This window comes from Lonchura striata, chromosome 28 (genome assembly GCF_050655825.1).
Source record: "Lonchura striata isolate lonStrDom1 chromosome 28, ASM5065582v1, whole genome shotgun sequence".
In the NCBI taxonomy this organism is placed as follows: Eukaryota; Metazoa; Chordata; class Aves; order Passeriformes; family Estrildidae; genus Lonchura; species Lonchura striata.
The window spans coordinates 2482014-2500521 of NC_140730.1; the positions used below are offsets into that span (position 1 = coordinate 2482014).

The 18508-nt window shown below is 64.3% G+C and overlaps 4 protein-coding genes across 5 annotated transcripts; 1 reads left to right on the forward strand and 3 right to left on the reverse strand.

Annotated features, from left to right (window-relative positions):
• Positions 1 to 42: 42 nt before the first annotated feature.
• Positions 43 to 1957, reverse strand: C28H19orf25 (chromosome 28 C19orf25 homolog). Its single transcript, XM_077788822.2, has 3 exons — positions 1896 to 1957; positions 1051 to 1224; positions 43 to 977 (listed from the first exon to the last, which is right to left on the reverse strand). The coding sequence occupies exons 2-3, from the start codon at positions 1196 to 1198 to the stop codon at positions 802 to 804; spliced, it is 324 nt and encodes a 107-aa protein (XP_077644948.1). The 5' UTR covers positions 1199 to 1224; positions 1896 to 1957; the 3' UTR covers positions 43 to 801.
• Positions 1958 to 2067: 110 nt separating this feature from the next.
• Positions 2068 to 8384, reverse strand: REEP6 (receptor accessory protein 6). Its single transcript, XM_021547950.3, has 5 exons — positions 8188 to 8384; positions 5623 to 5716; positions 4776 to 4914; positions 3272 to 3440; positions 2068 to 2651 (listed from the first exon to the last, which is right to left on the reverse strand). The coding sequence occupies exons 1-5, from the start codon at positions 8300 to 8302 to the stop codon at positions 2602 to 2604; spliced, it is 567 nt and encodes a 188-aa protein (XP_021403625.1). The 5' UTR covers positions 8303 to 8384; the 3' UTR covers positions 2068 to 2601.
• PCSK4 (proprotein convertase subtilisin/kexin type 4) lies at positions 8301 to 15043 on the forward strand. The gene is made up of 15 exons (XM_077788758.2): positions 8301 to 8732; positions 9383 to 9487; positions 9568 to 9663; positions 10580 to 10708; positions 11565 to 11641; positions 11733 to 11821; positions 12214 to 12386; positions 12461 to 12673; positions 12853 to 12953; positions 13224 to 13327; positions 13420 to 13537; positions 13700 to 13870; positions 14065 to 14189; positions 14421 to 14540; positions 14614 to 15043. The coding sequence occupies exons 1-15, from the start codon at positions 8301 to 8303 to the stop codon at positions 14970 to 14972; spliced, it is 2412 nt and encodes an 803-aa protein (XP_077644884.2). The 3' UTR covers positions 14973 to 15043.
• LOC146765052 (CTD small phosphatase-like protein 2-B) lies at positions 14062 to 18264 on the reverse strand. Of its 2 annotated transcripts, XM_085562219.1 has the most exons (9): positions 17847 to 18253; positions 17658 to 17760; positions 17481 to 17559; positions 17316 to 17408; positions 16998 to 17060; positions 16823 to 16902; positions 16624 to 16750; positions 16438 to 16533; positions 15794 to 15993 (listed from the first exon to the last, which is right to left on the reverse strand). In XM_085562219.1, the coding sequence occupies exons 1-9, from the start codon at positions 18076 to 18078 to the stop codon at positions 15931 to 15933; spliced, it is 936 nt and encodes a 311-aa protein (XP_085418345.1). In that variant the 5' UTR covers positions 18079 to 18253; the 3' UTR covers positions 15794 to 15930. The 2 variants fall into 2 exon arrangements, with proteins under 2 accessions (XP_085418344.1, XP_085418345.1); XM_085562218.1 differs by lacking the exon at positions 16624 to 16750 and having other exon boundaries at positions 14062 to 15993; positions 17847 to 18264.
• Between the last annotated feature and the right edge of the window lie 244 nt (positions 18265 to 18508).

Here is an 18508-nt window from a genome sequence, read left to right on the forward strand (position 1 = left end):
TGGGGGTTGATGAGATTTAGGACAGCCCACGGTGCTGCGTGATGCATTGCCAGCACCTTTATTAGCAAAACAGGGCAGTTTTCCACACCGTGGGGCGGTGCTGGCCGCCGAGCCGGCCCCGGCGGTGCCTCAGTTCGTGCCCCCGGGCGGGACCCGCCGGTGCCCGCTCCTCGGGCGGGCCCTCAGGCTGGCCAGCAGCCGCTGGAAGAAGAACTCGTTCTGGTATTCCAGCGGGACGAGGTGCTGCAGGAACGCGGGCACCTCGGCTCTGGTCACCCCCACGCACACGGGGACCACCCTGGGGCCGCGCTGGTGGATACTGCGGAACAGGTTCCACTGGGACACGCGCTGGCACCACCGGTCGCCCACGGACTTGGCCGAGAGCAGCAGGATGGCCACCCGGCTGGCCTCGATGGCCTCCATGGCCGACAGGATGACGGATGTCCCGGCCACTTGGTCCTGGTGCTCGGTGAAGCCCCGAAATCCCTCCTCCCTCAGGCGCCCTGCGATGCGGGAGGCGACGTGGTCATCCTCGGGGACGTACCAGAGGGAAAAGTCGTAGAGAGCAGAGGACGTGCCACCCACGGGGGACGTGGCAGCCGGCTCAGGGGCAGAAGGAGGGGTGCAAGCCTTCATCCCAACACCAAGAAGGTGCCGCCGTGCTGGCAGAGCTCCCTGGCAAGAGGTCACTGGGATGGCACAGCCGGGGCTGCCCCGGCAAACCCGGATCCTCGCGATGCAAACGGTTTTGGGAAGGTGAAACCACGGCGTGGGGTGTCCCGAGGCGCCCAGCAGGCTTCCTCAGAACGCTTTGTGCCTCATCTCGGCGATGCCGCGGTCCAGCTCCTCCCCGACCCTCTGCAGCTCCCGGCGCCGCTCCCGCAGCTGCTCCCGGGATTGCTGCAGCCGCTGGTTCATGGCCACGTAGGAGCGGATCTGCCGGTACAGCCGCTCCCGCTCCGCGGGCTCGGGGCAGCCTGGCGGGCAGGGCCGGGGCTCAGCGGGGCTCGGGGGGTCCCCGCGGCCGCCCCTTGCCCAGCGGGGGCTCACCTGGAGCGGGGCCGGGCTCCTGGGGGGGCTCGGCGGGGAGGACGAACACGGGGTCGGAGGGGTGCGAGCCCTGCACGTCGGCCAGGATCTGCTCCGCGCTGGGGGGCTCAGGGCGGGTGAGCAGCACCCGCTTGGCCCTGGAGCTCATCCCGGGGGAGGCTCATGGGGGAGACGCTGCGGAGCGGGGAGGTGAGGGTGCGGCGGTGCCCCCACCCCCGGACGGACAGACAGACGGACAGACGGACACCTCCCCTTTTCTGTCCCCCCAAGGCGGACAGACCCCCTTATCCTGCTGTTTGGACAGACAGACGGACCAGAGCCCCCTCACTGTAACCCCGGAAGGACAAACAGAACCCCCCCAAACCTTCCCCTCCGGACAGACGGACAGACAGACAGACAAGCAGACAGACAGACACCTCCCCTTTTCTGTCCCCCCAAGACGGACAGACCCCCTGTGCTGCCCTTTGGACAGACAGACGGAGCAGAGCCCCCTCACTGTAACCCTGGAAGGACAAACAGAACCCCCCCAAACCTTCCCCTCCGGACAGACAGACAGACAGACACCAAACCTGCCTCCCAACAGACACACAGATCCCTTCTGCTGCCCCCCCCCCCCAGACAGACTCACTCCCTTCCCCCCAGACGGACAGAGTCCCCCACCCCGCCCTTTGGACGGACAGACAGACGGATAGACCCCTCCTTGCCCCCGCCCCCGGACAGACAGACAGACAGACAGGCAGACAGACAGACAGGCAGAGCCCCACCCCCGCACGGACAAACCGGCCCCCTCCGCCCCCCGGACACACCGTCAGAGCCCCCCCGGTCCCCCCAGCGGACAGACCGACCCCCGGGAGCGCAGACGGACGGACACACGGACAGACGGACGGACCCCGGCCGCACTTCCGCCACGCCCCGTGACGTCACTGAGACAGCCCCGCCCCCTGCCCTAAGCCCCGCCCCCTGCCGCTCTTAAAGGCGCCGCGCGGGGTCACGGAACGCGCGGGACGGGAGCGGCGCTCGGTGGGCACCGGGGTTTATTGGGGGGCTGGGGGACAACGGACTCGGACTGGAGAAATTCGGGATCCCGGGCTGGCCGGTACCGGTAACAGGGCCATGCTGCCGGTACCCGTACCGGGGAACTTCGGTGCCGGAACGGAGGATGACGGTACCAGTACCGGGAGTATGGTGCCGGTACCGGCGTCTGTAGTGCCGGTAGGGGGGACTTCGGTGCCAGAATGGAGGATGCCGGTACCAGTACAGGGAGCACGGTGTCGGTACCGGGGAACTTCGGTGCCAGAACGGAGGATGCCGGTACCAATACCGGGAGTATGGTGCCGGTACCGGCATCTGTATGGGGAACTTCGGTGCCAGAACGGAGGATGCCGGTACCAATACCGGGAGCACGGTGCCGGTACCGGGGAACTTCGGTGCCAGAACGGAGGATGCCGGTACCAGTACTGGGAGCACGGTGCCGGTACTGGGGCCGCTGGTGCCGGTACTGATGCCCGTACCGGCGCTGTAGTGCCGGTACCAATGGCCCCGGTGCCCCTCTCACTTCGCCTTCTGCACTAACTCTGTCAGGTTCAGGGGTGCTTTGATGCCTGCGGAGACACGGCTGGCGTTAGTGCCCGGCCCCGGGGCAGTGCCCGGTGTCCTGGGGCACTGCCCGGCCCCGCGTCACCGTCCCGCTCCCTCCCCGTCCCGCTGGGCACGGCGGTGACAGCCGGTCCCGCCGCGGAGCCCCGGGCGAGCAGCAGCGCTGGGGGAACCGCGGGCACGGGGATGGACAGACGGATGGACACGCGGATGGACGCACGGACGGGCTCTGGCTACGGAGAAGCGGGAGGGGAGCGCCTGCCCTACGCACGCCACGGGAGAACGGGCCGGTTGTGCGGGAACAGAGCGGGTTTTGGGCGGTGCCACGGCGGACACGGGACCCGGCCCGGGCCCCGCTCGGTACCTACGGGCAGGCTGGGCTGCGGGGCCACCCCGGCCGCCAGCCGGGCTCTGCTCTTGGCCAGAGTCTGCAGGACTGGACCGCGCAGCGCAGAGAGGAGAGAGAGGTTAGACAGGGCACCGTGACCCCCGGGGCTCCCGGCACGGGGCTGGGCCCACGGGCACCAGAAGGGATCAATCCCCCGCCGGTAATTAACGAGCTCGCTGGGAAAACCGGGACACGGAGCAGGAGGGAGGGAGGGACCGGGTGGGCCACCGGAGTTACCTTCTCGGGTGACGCTGGAGGCGGCGTCCAGAGCCTTGGTGCCGATGTCACCCATCATGTTGTCCACGGCGCGGTGGTGCTTGAGGAAGAAGGGCCGGATGATGCTGTGGTAGATGAGCTGGGAGCCGTTCCAGGGCACTGGGGCCATGCACCACACCAGGAACAGGCACTGCGGGCACAGCAGGGGCTCAGTGGCTCCGGGGCCACCCAGCAGCACCCAAAGCTGGAGCTCACTGGAGTCCCCCGGGATCTGAGCTGGCTGCGGCCCCTCTGACGCCTCAAATTCCAGTTTTCACATATTCCAGGTTCTGTACTGCATTAGTTTATAACTCTGGGCTTCATAGCCAGTTCTCACAGCTCAGGCCCACAGTCCTTTTCCAGCCCCAGAACCAAGGATGCTGCTGCAGCTTCAGGCCAAAAAGCATCGACAGCAGCAAATTTAGGAGAGCAAACTTGGGAGCGTGGGACTGCATAACCCAGAGCTGGAATTGGACAATTAAGCTCAAAATGGACCAAAACTTAGAAAGTGTGAAAACCCATGACCCGGCGGGTCCATCCTGGGTGTAGCCACGGCCGGGCTCTCACACTGCCCAAGGTGTATCCTGCGAAAGATTTTTAATAAATCCCCACTTTATTCCTTTAACACCATCTAGCCTCTGTTTCAGGGAGCCTCTTTGGACACCTGTTGGGAAGGATGAATAAATATAATTGCCTGGCAAAAGATTTACGATAATACGGCCAGGATGAAAACAATCCTCCTTACATTGGACAATACCCTTACCTACAGATAAGTCCAAAAGTCAAATGGATTATTCCATTTCAACCCCCAAAATGTACAGTTCACCCCACACCTGAAACATCAGGTGTCTGTGACCCCATTGGCCTAAATCTTGTTCCAGCCCACCTTGAAGCCCCCTGATAAGGGGTCTCTGAGGGGCCAGAGGCTCTCTTGGATCTTCCCCCCTCTTGGAACTCCCCCCATCTCCTGGAGCATCCTCTTGTCTCTCTCCTCTCCCATCCCCTCAGGCCTTGCCACGTGCTAAGTCACTAACAGCCCATACTGACTGATTGCACAACTCTTCATGATGATTCCATTGCAGCTCATTAATATTTTGCAAATAGCTATATTATAATTTTGGTTTGTTTTCTTGCTTCTTTATTTTACCAGGAACTGAAACTGCATTCATTTTTTTTTTTTCCCCCACAGGCTTTTTCTTCATGCCTTCCAAAACCAGAAATTTTATTTGTCCTTTTCCAAACCTCTAAAACCCCAAGTACTATTCATGAGTTTTCCAAAGTAACCTCTCACTTTTTGGGACTTGCTTCATCTTGCACTCTAAGGAGCTTTGGATAAATGTTAGATACTTTTGAATTGAATGAATCAGTCTTCTTGAATACTCTCTGACCTGTACTTTTGCTAAGTCTGCAAAATACTTCTGGTTATCATTCTTTTTGGTTGACTGTATTGATAATGTGAGCGATGCCGCCGTGGCACGGCCGTTACCTTCCCGGCGTAGTAGAAGGGGAACCAGTAGAGGAAGAGGTCGGAGAAGAACTCGGCGATGCTGAAGACGCCGTAGACCACCCAGTAGGTGAGCCACATGGTGTCATCCTCCTTGCTGTTGCTCTCGATGGCTTTGATGCTGAGGAAGGACAAGGAAGGAAACAAGGAAGGAAACAAGGAAGGAAAGAATGAAACAAGGAAACAAGGAAGGAAACAAGGAAAGAAGGAAGGAAACAAGGGAACAATGTAAGAAACAAGGAAAGAAGGAAACAAGGAAGGAATGAAACAAGGAAACAAGGAAGGAAACAAGGAAGGAAGAAAACAAGGAAAGAAGGAAGGAAGCAAGGAAGGAAACAAGGAAGGAAGGAATGAATCAAGGAAAGAAGGAAGGAATCAACGAAACAAGGAAGAAAGGAAGGAAGAAAACAAGGAAGGAAGGAAGGAAGGAATCAAGGAAACAAGGAAACAAGGAAGGAAGGAAAGAAAGAAGGAAGGAAGGAAGGAAACAAGGAAACAAGGAAGGAAGGAAGCAAGGAAGGAAAGAAGGAAGGAAACAAGGAAACAAGGAAGGAAGCAAGGAAGGAAGGAAACAAGGAAGGAAGGAAGGAAGGAAACAAGGAAAGAAACAAGGAAGGAAGGACACGGCTGCTGCAGTCCCGGGCTGGGCTCCACCTTCCCAAACCCCCCAGCCCGGAGGGAACCTGCCCACTGGCTGCTCTGGGCTGGCACGGTCCCAGCCTCTCCAGGAAGGTCTCAAGAGCTTCCCAGCAATAATCGCCTCCTGGCTGAGCAGGGAGAGCTCAGCGAAGGGCAGGGCACGCTCTGCAGGTGCGGCACAGGTACTTACGAGAGGTAGGCGGGGTAGACGAAGCCGATGACATTGCAGAGCAGGGAAGCGCCGTAGCCGAACATGAGGTACAGCCCCAGGAAAGCCAGGGAGCCTGCGGGGCACAGGGGATGCTCGGGAGCCTGCTGCCACCGGGGGAGACCCCGCTCGGTCTCCTGAGCGGGATTCTCATCCCAGAGCAGGCACGGGCGTGTGCCAGGGGGTGAAAGCCACGCCGGGTTAATTCCACGTCGCGGAGGTGCTGGATGGAACGAGGCACGGGGGAGGCTGCTCCTCCCCGAGGGAGCCGCGACCCCCTCCCCTGGCTGGGATGGGGCTGGGATGGGGCTGGGATGGGGCTGGGATGGGGCTGCGATGGGGCTGGGATGGGGCTGGGATGGGATTGGGATGGGGCTGGGATGGGGCTGGGATGGGGCTGCGATGGGGCTGGGATGGGATTGGGATGGGGCTGGGATGGGGCTGGGATGGGGCTGCGATGGGGCTGGGATGGGATTGGGATGGGGCTGGGATGGGGCTGGGATGGGGGTGGGATGGGGCTGGGATGGGATTGGGATGGGATTGGGATGGGACTGGGATGGGGCTGGGATGGGGGTGGGATGGGGCTGGGATGGGGCTGGGATAGGATTGGGATGGGGCTGCGATGGGATTGGGCTGGGATGGGGCTGGGATGGGGCTGGGATGGGGCTGCGATGGGGCTGGGATGGGGCTGGGATGGGATTGGGATGGGATTGGGATGGAGCTGGGATGGGGCTGGGATGGGATTGGGATGGGATTGGGATGGGATTGGGATGGGGCTGGGATGGGGTTGGGATGGGGCTGGGATGGGGCTGGGATGGGGCTGGGATGGGATGGGGCTGTGATGGGATGGGGTTGGGATGGGGCTGGGATGGGGCTGCGATGGGGCTGGGATTGGGCTGGGATGGGGCTGGGATTGGGCTGGGATGGGGCTGGGATGGGGCTGCGATGGGGCTGCGATGGGACTTCACCACCCCAATCTCGCAGCACTTTCACCCCTGGAGCAGAGCCAGGGCGGCAGGAGACGCTGACTACACGCCCATGGTCCAAAGTCAAGGCTCCGCTTGGCTCCGCTCGGTTCCCCGGCGGGGCCCGGAGCCGCTGGGCATTCCCAGAGCTCCGGCTCAAGGACGAGCCCCGCTCCCCGTGGCCGAGCAGCCCGGCAGAGGAAGGCTTGGCCGCCCTGGGAGCGGCAATCCGATCCCGCTGCCCTGCCGCTCAATTAGCTGGCTCAATTAAAATTTGAGCCGTCGGCGGCTGGAGCCTGCCCAGCGCCCCGGACGCTCGCAGGAGGCTGCAGAGGAGCTGGGGAAAAGCGTGGCTGGGGAAGGTGGGACACGGAGCTTTTGGGCAGGAAAACCTCTGGGATACTCGGGATGGAGCATTTTGTGTGTCCCACCGGAACAAAGTCCTCCAGCAGCAGGAAAAAGCTGGGAATTAACCTGACTGTGCTGGTGAATTAAAGTCCTTGCTGGGGTGTTGAGGGAGGATTATCCCAGCTCTGCTCCCTGCAGCATTCCTGGCCTGAGCTCCGGGGCACCCACAGCTCCGGGTCTTTCCTGGGACACTGGGCAGGAGCAACGTGGCTTTGGAGCAATCCCAAACCTCCCTCCAAGGAGGGCAGGCAGGTCCAGGCAGTGCTGGGTTTCACTCCCCAAGAGCCTTAGAAGGGATTTCGCAGGATTTAAACTCCCAGAGAAATTTATGTAACAGCAAAAACCCAGGGAAGGTTTTGCTGAGGCAGCCGGAGGTGGTGCTGCCCAGAGGTTGCTCCAAACCCCAGCCCAAAGTCTCAAACACAAATTAGGGAGCTACGAGAGGGAGAAATCGGGAATTTTTAGTTCAGCAACAGCTTCTCCTTTCCAGGACAGGGACCCAGAATGCAGAACCATCCCTTTTTGGTGGGGCCACTCTTGTTCTACCCCCAAAGTCCATCACGGCTGAGCCTGAGCAAATCCCCAGGATTGTTTTGCTTGGAAAATGCCTGAGTGGCACCAAATCTCAAACTGGAGCACGTGGACGAGGCCAGTTCAAGCTGGCACAGAGGGCACAGGGCCGAGGGTCAGAGGAGAGGGGGCACGGCGTGCCAGGAGGAGGATCCCCGGGGAGAACCCGGCTGGTTCCTCATTAATGAACAACAGGGATCCGGTTAAAGGCCGGATCCGCACGGTCCCACCGGTGGGACACGGGGACGAGCTGCCATCCCCAGTGCCCCATCTGACCCACCACGATCTGGGGGCTCACCCAGAATGGGGACCCCCCCCGTCAGGCCAGGGGTCTCGAGGGTCTCTCTGACACCCGGACCCTGCACGCTTTAGGATTCCGGGATTCGGTGCCGGCGGAAGGCGAGGGCAGCGCGGTGACAGCGATGTCACCCCCGGTACCCCCACCCCCTCCGCACCCCCAAACCAGCGCGGTCCTGCCTGCCCTCCCCGTGCCCCCGTGCTGAGCCCAGAGCCACGGTGAGCAGCTGCCAAGGCGCCCCACGATACGGGGGAGAAGGGGACAGAACCGGGGAGAACCGGGGAGGCCCCGCGGTACCGGTCGCACCTGTGGCCAGGTAAAGCCGTTGGACGCCGGTACGGGCTTCCAGCCGAGCCAGCAGGTCGCCGATGGGGCCGGGGCTGTAGAGGAAGCGCTCCAGGCGCTGCTGCACGGAGCCCATGGCGGCGGCGGCGCTGAAGCGGCGGCGGCCCCGGAGCGGCCCCGGTGCGACCCCGGCCCGGCGAGCGCTCCGCTGGGGGCGTGGCCAGCGCCAGGGGGCGGGGCTCAGCGGAGGGCGTGGCCAATGGGAGGGCGGGGCGGGGAGCAGCGGGCCAATGAGGCGCGGCCGTGCGGGGGGCGTGGCCGACGCCGTTGCCATGGCAGCGCGGCCTCATGGCGGCGCGGCCCGGCCCGGCCCGGCGCTGCTCCCGGTTCTTGTCCCGGTTCTTGTCCCGGTGCTGCTCCCGGTGCTGCTCCCGGTGGCCGCCGCCGCCCCTCCGGGCCCCGCCAAGCCCCGAGTGTATCTCAGCAGCTGGGCCGTGCGGGTGGCGCCGGGGCTGAGGGACGCCCGGGCTCTGGCCCGCCGGCACGGGTTGCTCTACCGGGGCCAGGTGCGGCCTGGGCGGGGAAGGCGGGCCCAGCCCACCCCGTGTGCCCTTGGCCCGGTGCTGCCTCTGTTCGTCCCCTCCGCTTGTCCCGTGGGCAGGGATGTCTTCCATTAGGCCTGGTCACTCCAAGCCCCATCCAACACTTGCTCAACACTTCCCCTCCAAGGCTCCCTGGGAATCTGGGAATTCCGTGCCAGGGTCCCCCCAGCCTCAGAGCAAACGGCCCCTGAGCGTGCAGGGGTGAGCGAGGGACCCCCGAGGCACCCAGCCCCTCCCCAGGACTCCACGCTGTTCCCAAGGGACACTTTTGGCCCGTCCTGCTGGCATTCAATCCACCCTGGGGACACTCTGCCCGTCCTGCTGGTGTTCAATCCACCCTGGGGACACTTTTGGCCCGTCCTGCTGGTGTTCAATCCACCCTGGGGACACTTTCGGCCTGTCCTGCTGGTGTTCAATCCACCCTGGGGACACTTTTGGCCCGTCCTGCTGGTGTTCAATCCACCCTGGGGACACTTTCTGCCCGTCCTACTGGTGTTCAATCCACCCTGGGGACACTTTCTGCCCGTCCTGCTGGCGTTCAATCCACCCTGGGGACACTCTGCCCATCCTGCTGGTGTTCAATCCACCCTCCGAGCAGCTCTTTGTGCCCGCAGGTGATGGAGGGAGAGCCCTTCCACCACTTCAGCCACCGCGGCAGCCGGCAGAGAGCCCTGAGCCGGCACTGGGGGTGGCACATGCGGCTCGCCAGGGACCCCCAGGTAGGGAGGAAGGCCCGGGGTGCCAGGGGACAGCTGTGGGCAGGCACGGCCGGGCGCTCACAGCGCTGCTCCCCGCCCAGGTCCTGTGGTTCGAGCAGCAGACGCTGAAGAGACGCTCCAAGAGAGGCGCGGGCGTGGTGCCCACCGACCCCTGGTTCCCCAAGCAGTGGTACATGGTGAGAGCCGGCTGCTTCCCCTCCTCATCCCCACCCCAGTCGCGGGATGGAGGGGAGCAGCGGCACATCCAGAGCCCCCTCCCTGCTCAGCACCATCCCAGAGGCACAGGATTGGGTCTGGATTGCTCTGGGATATCCCCAGGGAGGGAAACCCCACAGCCCCTCTGGCCTCTGTTCAGGGCTCAGGTGCTGCACACTGAAGGAATTCTTCCTCCTGTGCAGGGGAATTCCTGGGATCACTCCCTGCCCCTTCCTCTGGTGCCATTTCTGGTCCCCAGGGCGAGTCTGGCCCTGCCCTGAGCCCTCCCAGGGCAGCAGCCAGGGACACCCGGGGCTGAGGGCCCCTCTCAAGGCTGAACAGCCCCAGCTCCCTCAGCTTTTCTTTGTCAGGGTGTTCCAATCCCTTCCTCAGCCTTGTGACCCTGCACTGGACCCCTCTGGGAGCTGCACGTCCCGAGGAGCCCAGAGCTGGGCACAGCACCCCAGAACTGGGCACAGCACCCCAGAACTGGGCACAGCGCCCTAAATTGGGCACAGCACCCCGGAACTGGGCACAGCACCCCAGACTGGGCACAGCACCCCAGAACTGGGAACAGCACCCCAGAGCTGGGAACAGCACCCTAAATTGAGCACAGCACCCCAGACTGGGCACAGTGCCCCAGAACTGGTCGCAGCACCCTAAATTTGGCACAGCACCCTAGACGGGGCACAGCACCCAGAGCTGGGCACAGCACCCCAGACTGGGAACAGCACCCAGAAATGCCCCCAGGGCCGGGCAGAGGGGCAGGGTCCCTCCGTGCCCGCTGGCCGTGCCCTTCCCAGCGCCCCACCCGGACATGATCCCGGCTAATGCCGGCAGTGCTGAGGCAGCAGCACTCCCGCAGGTGACCCCGATCGGAGTTAATCTGTTTTCCAGAACAACGACGTCCATCCCGACCTGAACATCCTCACGGCGTGGAGCAGAGGCTACACGGGGCTGGGCGTGGTGCTGACTGTCCTGGACGATGGGCTGGAGAAGGATCACCCCGACCTGGCCGCCAACTACGTAATTATGGGGGGGTCCAGGAGCTGCTCCTCCAGGGAGGGTGGGGTCGATGCTGTCAGCCCACCTCCAGCATTCCCGGTGGGAATTTGGCCCCTCCGGGGCTGGATCCAGGGTTTGGAGCCTCCCATGGTACAATTTCACACTGGGTTTGAAATGTTCTGACGTGCCCACGCAGAGGAGCCCCCAGAGGTGTGATTGCAGCAAGCTGCAAAGGCAGCGTGGTGGGCAAACCCTCCCAAGAAGGAAAAGCAGCCCTGGTGGTGTGGAACTGTGCCGTGGCTCCTCTCCCGGGGCTGTGTGGCCAGCGAGGGTCACCCTCAGCAAAGCTGTGCTGCTTCCAGCCCCTCCTGCACCACCCCAGAGCCACCGAGGCTGGAAAAGGGCTTCAGAATCATCGAGTCCAACCTGTGCCCACCTTCTCACCAGCCCAGAGCACCCAGTGCCACCTCCAGGCACTCCAAACCTCCCGGGGCAGCCCCTGCCAAGGCCTGCCCACCTTTCCCATGGGGAAATTCCTGCTGATGTCCCACCAGGCACAGCCTGAGGCTGTTCCCTCCTGTGCCGTTGTCCCCTGGGCCTGACCCCCATGACTGTCCCCTCCTGCCAGGGACTGGTACAGAACCAGAAGCTTCCCCCTGCTCCTCCTTTTCCCCGGGCTGAGCCCCTTCCCCAGCTCCCTTCCCTCTCGGGTCTCGGTTTAGCTCCCAGCACAGCTGGGCACGAAGGGGCCCCGCTGTCCCCTGGGCTGGCAGGCGGGTCCCTCGGCGGTGCCAGCGCCGGGCTGGGTGCCAGGAGCCTGTGCCAAGCTGCCACAGCCCTGCCCGGGCCCTCACGCCGCTGCCTCGCCGTGTAACAGGACCCGCTGGCCAGTTACGACTTCAACAGCAACGACCCCGACCCCCAGCCCCGGTACAGCGACAGCGACAAGAACTGGTGGGTTCTGCCCAGCTCCCCACACTGGGGGGGTCAGCCCTGGGGCTGTCCCAGGCCCCCCACCCCTCTCAGGGTCACTCTGTCCCCCCAGGCACGGGACACGCTGCGCGGGGGAAGTGGCAGCCGTGGCCAACAATGGAATCTGCGGTGCTGGCGTCGCCTACAATGCCAAAATTGGAGGTAAGATGTTGCTCCTCTGTGAGAGAAGCTGGAAATCATCTCCAGCCCCCTGTGAGGATGCAGGAGCCCAGGTGGGGCTGCTCTGGGCTTTACAAGGGTGGCTGCTGCCCCACATCAGGCTCGGTGCTGCCAAGGCTTTGATGCTCAGCCCAAGACCAGCAGGGCAGGCTCAGGCTCCTCTGTGGAAGTGAAGGTGGCAAAGGGGGGGTTAAACACCAGGAGCACTCCCTGTGCTTAATGAAAAAAGGCTTAATGAGGAGCTTTGGGAAGGGCACAGACACGAGGGGGCCTGATCTCCTTAGGGCAGGGGCACTGAAAGCTCCAGGCCCTGCCCTTGGTGTGGCTCGTGCGTGGCTCCCGTCCCCTCCACGGCTGCCCGGTGCCTCCCTCAGGCGTGCGGATGCTGGACGGCTCCATCACGGACATGGTGGAGGCCCAGGCCCTGGGCCTGCAGCCCCAGTACATCCACATCTACAGCGCCAGCTGGGGCCCCGAGGACGATGGCAGGACGGTGGACGGGCCCGGAGTCCTGGCTGCGGCCGCTTTCCACAGAGGGGTCGTCCAGGTAAGCCCAGCCCTGGCCTTGAGGGCCACAGGGACACGAGGACAACCTGCTGACCCCCCTCTGCTCTTCAACAGGGACGGGGTGGGCTCGGCTCCATCTTCATCTGGGCCTCGGGCAACGGCGGCACCAACTACGACAACTGCAACTGCGACGGGTACACCAACAGCATCTACACGGTGTCGGTGGGCAGCGTCCTGGCGGACGGGCAGCGGCCCCGCTACAGCGAGAGCTGCCCCGCCATCCTCACCACCACCTACAGCAGCAGGGCCACCAGCGAGGTGCAGATCGTGAGTGTCACAACAGCTCTGCCACAGCAGCAGCTCCGCGCCGGCCGCCGAGCCCAGCACCGGGCTGGTCCCAGCCCGCCTCAGCTCGGCGTCCGTGTCCCAAAAGGAGAATTTAATGAAGGTCCCCAAGTGCAGGCAGCTTTTTTGGAAAGAGTCCTGAGACCCCGCTGTCCCCCCAGGTGACCACTGACCTGCACCACCGCTGCACAGACAAACACACCGGCACCTCCGCCTCGGCCCCGCTGGCCGCGGGCATGGTGGCCCTGGCGCTGGAGGCCAAGTAGGTGACACCGAGACATGGGGACACTACCCAGGGATGAGAAAGGGGAGGGGAAGCAGGAAGGTTGGGGTGCAGAGCTGTGGCTCCCCCCAGGGCCATGGGAGAGCAGGAGGGTTGTCCTCTGGAGCTCTTCGCTCCTATTTTGGCACCAAAGGAGGTCATGGGGGGGGATCAGCTTGGGCTGAGAGTTGCTCTACCCCTGCCAGAAGAACCAAATCTCCCCATGAAAAACTAACCCAGACCTCTGTCCTGCATCCTGCTTGCTTCCAGCCCAGCCCTGAGCTGGCGGGACCTGCAGCACCTGATCATCAGGGCCTCCAGACCCGCTCACCTGCAGGCAGAGGACTGGGCTGAGAACGGTGCCGGGCGCAGGGGTGAGTGCAGCGCCCCTCCAACACCTTCCAGCAGGCCCCGGTGGCACCCAGGGGCTCACGGGTCCCTCTCTTGGGTGGCACCGGCGTCCCAGTGAGCCACTACTACGGCTACGGGCTGCTGGACGCGGGGCTGCTGGTGCAGGCGGCCTCCACGTGGACGGGGACGCGGCCCCAGCAGAAATGTTCGGTCCAGGCCGTGCAGGTGCCCAGGTAAGGGACAGCGAGCCCAGGTCCAGCCTCCCACGAGGATTTGCTGTGCCCACCACAAGCACAGGGGCTCAAAAAGTGATCTGTGCTGCACGGGCTGTGCTGTGCTTGGAGCCCCGGTGGCAGGGGGAGGGAATGTCCTCACCTGCAGCGTGTCCTCGACAGGGACATCGGCTCCAGGCTCACCATCTCCACGGATGCCTCCTCCTGCTCCAAGAGCATCCGCTCACTGGAGCACGTCCAGGTGCAGCTGTCCCTGAGCTACAGCCGCAGGGGGGACCTGGTGGTGGCTCTGAGCAGCCCCATGGGGACCACGTCCACGCTGGTGACGGTGCGGTAAGGACAGAGGGGCTCCCACAGCTTCCCCAGGGCCAGCAGACTCCCAAAAAAGGGTTCAGTGGACCCAAAACTCCTCTGCAGCCCTGCCATTTGGGAGTGCCCAGGGAGCAAGCACGGGGTGACCCTTCAGGTCACACCCTGCCCCTGCAGGCCCCTGGGCTGGCACTCTCAGCTCTGCTCTCCTCCTCCAGCCCCTACGACACCAGCCAGGACGGCTACAAGGACTGGACCTTCATGTCCACGCACTTCTGGGATGAGAACCCCAAGGGGATCTGGACCCTCCAGCTGGAGAACAGGGGTGATGCCCAGAACAGAGGTGGGTGCCCCGTGGAGAAGGAACCTCAATTTTACTGGGGTCAGCACCCTGTGCTTGGTCACGCTTCCTTCCCCCACCCTGTGGATGGGCAATTTGATTTCTCCTTCCTGGCCACAAGCCCTCTGATGTTTGAGGGGCTCCCTGGCCAGCACAGGGCTGGGAGCGGGACACCCCCAGAGCTTCCAGCCCCATGTCCCTCACCTGGCAGCCCCCTGTCCCTCGTGTCCCCAGGCCAGCTGAGCAGCTTCATCCTGCACCTGCACGGCACGGACGAGGACATGCCAGCCAGGCGCTCCGCAGCCACCGCCACCGCCGAGTGTCTCGGGAGGGACGAGCAGGGAGCCTGCCAGGGTGAGCCAGGCTTCGTGGGGGGACAGTGACGATGCTCTGCTCCCCAAGGCCTCACCCCAGCCTCTCTCCACAGACTGTGGCCGCTCCCTGTACGCCCACCAGGGCTCCTGCCTGCCCTACTGCCCCCCACGCTACTACGGCCGCGCACGGGGTGCCACCCTTGGGGACAGCGCCCGCGTCTGTGCCAGCTGCCACCCCTCCTGCTACACCTGCCAGGGCGCTTTGGCCAACAACTGCACGTCGTGTCCCTCAGGCCACACCTTCCAGGACATCACCCACACGTGCCAGCAGCCCGAGGAGGGCTCCCCCAGCCCGGCGGGGCCGCGCAGGGACCTGCTGCTCCTCGCCGTCCTGGCCGGCGGCAGCCTGGTGCTGCTGGCACTGCTGTACCCCATGTGTCGCACGCTCCTCCGCGCCAGGAGGACACAGTGACACCGGCCTGGGCTGCAGGGACAGCCCGGGGCAGAGCGGGGAGCCCAAATAAATCGGTTGTTGCTTTTCCAGCCGCCGTCCCCCCCGCGGTGATTTCCCTTCCCAGCAGCGAGTGGGATGGTCCCACTCGTGTCCAGCTGTGTGAGGGGACAGGGGACAGCAGGGGTGGCTCCTCCCCCGCTGCCAGGGACAGAGACATCCCCAGAGGAGCCGGGAGCCCTGTGCCCTTTCCCAGGCACAGAGGGACGAGATGTGACGTGTGTGACGTGTCCCCAAACAGCTGCACCCACATGGCCACGGCAGGAGCCCGGCCACGAGCCCAAGTGGCTCCCACCAGAGCAGAGGCAGCCGAGGCCAGCCCAGAACCCCTCCAGAGTCCCCAATTCCTGCTCAGCAGCAGCTTTAGGCCTTAAAAAAGGGGTCCCGGGGTGGCTGCGCCCCAGACGCTCTGTCCCACGGGGACTGGCAGAGGCACAGTGGCAGCTGTGCCCCAGCATGCAGCACACCCACGGCACTGGGCACGGATGGCACAGGGAGAGCTGCCAGCCAGGGCCCTCCCGGGGGCACCGGCCCCGTGCCAGGACCCTGGACTGCCCCAGGACACCGGGGAGGAGGTTTGTGTCCTCCCCTTCCCTGGCTGTGCCATCCCCAGCACAGTGTGTTTGCTCAGCTGAAGAGTTTTGGGAATTGAGGCAGAGCCAGACCTTTCTCCAAGCTTATAATGAAAAACCTTGGCTGGACCTCACAGAGTAGGGGGGGAGGAGGGAGCCAGGACGGAGCTTTGTCTCCAAAGGCCCCAGTTCTCCTTGGGGGGCACCCCCAGCCCCCAGGGATGAGCTGGGATCCTGCAAACACCAAGGGAGAGTCCTGGCACAACCACCCAGCCCTGGATGCCCCCGAGCACAGCTTCTCCAGCCTTCTCCCAGAGCTGTTCCCCACCCTGCTCCTCCAGGCCGGCCTAATCCTCAGTGGGCAGCTGGCAGGGCTGGAATTGCTGCTGGATCTCGGGGCGCACGTCCTCCTGCACAGGGAGAAACGGGGTAGGGTGGGCTGTGCCAGAGTGCCTGTCCCTTTGCTGTCCCCATGTCCCCATCCTGTCCCCCTCCCAATGTCTCCATCCCTGCACCTATTTCCTGTCCCCTTCCCGCCCCAATGTCCCTTTCCCATCCCCATGTCCCCATCGCCACATCCCTTTTTTGTCCTCTTCCCCACATCCCCATCCCCATGTCCTTTCCTCATCCCCACGTCCCTTCCCTGTCTCCATCCCAACGTCCCTGTCCCCATCCACATGTCCCTTTCCCCATGTCCCCATCCCCACATCCCCTTCCCTGTCCCCATCCCAACATCCCTGTCCCCATCCCCATGTCCCTATCCCTATGTCCTCTTCCCATCCCCATGTCCTTTCCTGTCCCCATCCCCACATCCCTTTCCCATCTCCATCCCCACGTCCCTTCCCCGGTCCTACCGCCTGGCCCAGCTGGCCCAGCAGTGGGATGAGGCGCAGCAGCTCCTCATCCTGAGGGTCCCCAGACCACGGGGGCACCGGGATCCAGTTGGCAGCCTGAGGAGGGGACAGGGAGAAGGTGGGGATGACACACAGGGACCCAACACGGGGACCGGGACAAATCCCCCCGGAGCAGCGCTGCCCTACCTGGGCAGGGAAGCCCTGCATGGTGTGGTCCAGGGCCACCACCTTGGCCAGGTCCCTGCCCAGGCAGGTCAGGTCCTTCCAGTAGCAGCCCTGGGAGCAGACACAATCCGACTGGGAGAGGCAGTGCCTGGCAGGGAGACAGAGCCGTGGGGACCCCGCCCTGCCACACCGGGGGTCCCCAGCAGGGCAGCACCATCACCTGATCAGCTTCTTCTTGGGGTCCAGCACCTCCAGGAGCTTCTTGGCATAGTCCTTCTTCGCAGTGGTGTAGACGATGATCTGGCAGAGAGAGGGTGGAGGTCCCTGCGTGGGCTGCTCGAGTCCCCCCAACCCCCCAGGGGTCACCCCACAGAGCCTGGGGGGGCTCTGGGTACCTCGTAGGTCTTGGAAAGGCTCTCCAAGAACTCCTGCACGTGTGGACGCAGCTTCACGTGGACCTGGGAGGGAACAGCATCTTGGAAAACCTCCAGCACCCCATTGTGACAGCAAGGGGAGCCCCCAGGGGGGTTCAGGATCCCTCACCCCCTCACCAATGGGATTTTGGAGCTCCTTCCCCTTCGGCCACAAGGGACATTGGCACAGAGGCCACATGGGGTGGCAGTGAAGAGCCACATCATCATCCACAGCCCCAAATCACAGCTCCCCAACCCCCCCAGACTCAACAGCCACCGTCCCACCTCCGGGGCACCCACCTTGTAGGAGCTCGCCTGGAAATCCGTGGTGAAGGTGGCCGTGGCATCCTTCTGCCCGTGGGCGAGGAGGGAGGAGTAGAGCAGGATCCCATCCTGGGGACAGGGAACGGGGTCAGCCCCCAGCCCCGGGCGCTGCAGAGCCCCCCAGACCCCCCCCCAGCTCACCAGCTCCAGGACCAGCGTGTGCTGCAGCTTCCTCCGCACCTTCCGGGGCCCGTCCCTCGCAGGGGTCAGGGGGCTCGGCCTGGAGGGGGAAGCAGAGGCTCAGTGGTGCTGGGGGGGCTGATAGACCCCCCCACACACCTATTGGGGGGCTATGGGGACCCCCGCACACACACTCACAGGCTGGGGGCCGCAGGGACAGCAGGGTCCTGATGCTCAACCTCGGGGAGCCCCGAGAAATAGGAGCCCCCGGCGCAGGGCGGTGCTGGGGGTCTCGCAGGGTCTGTGGGGCAGAGGGGTCCCGTCAGCACGGCCAGGGCAGCCCCCGCTGCCCCGCGCAGGGATTTCCCCGGGCAGGGACGCGCTCACCGCTCCCCCCGGGGCCGGGGCTCTCCTCGGCTCCCCGCCGGACCAGCCGCCCCGTCCCGGGCGTGGTGGGGGAGGTGGGCACCCGCGCCCACCCCCGCGGGACGCGCTCCCCCTGCTCCCCCTCTCTCTGCCGGCTCTTGGCCCGACCACGAGCCGCAGCCCTCGGGGTGGAGAGCCCCTGCTCCTCTCTCGAGGGTTTCTTTGTGCGTGGGGTGGCCCCCAAACCTGCCATGGCTGGGACCCTGCCAGGGACAAAATCCCCCCCCCCAGCAGCCCCAAATTAAGCGTGGGGTGTGCGGTGGGAGGGAGCATTTTTATAGGGTGGAGGCACCTCTGCAGCCCGAATCGCTCCGGAGCACCTGGAACCACTCAGACTTTACTGGCACCAGCTGGGGCTCAGTTCTGCCGCCCCCCAGCTGGTCCCGGGGCTCATTTGTGGTGGTGTCACCCGATGTGACCAAGGACCCTCCTGGGCTGGCAGCTGCCACTCGGGACACCCCAGAGCCCCGGCTTGGGGACAGTCCCCAGCTGCACGAGCTGGGAGGGCTCAGCTTTTCCCGGCACCAGCTCCAAGCCCACCCCGGGGTGCCCCAGCGCCCCCGGTCACATCCTGTCCCCACCGGGGCCCCGCGGTGGCCGCCAGCAGCCCAAGGGTTGGGTTA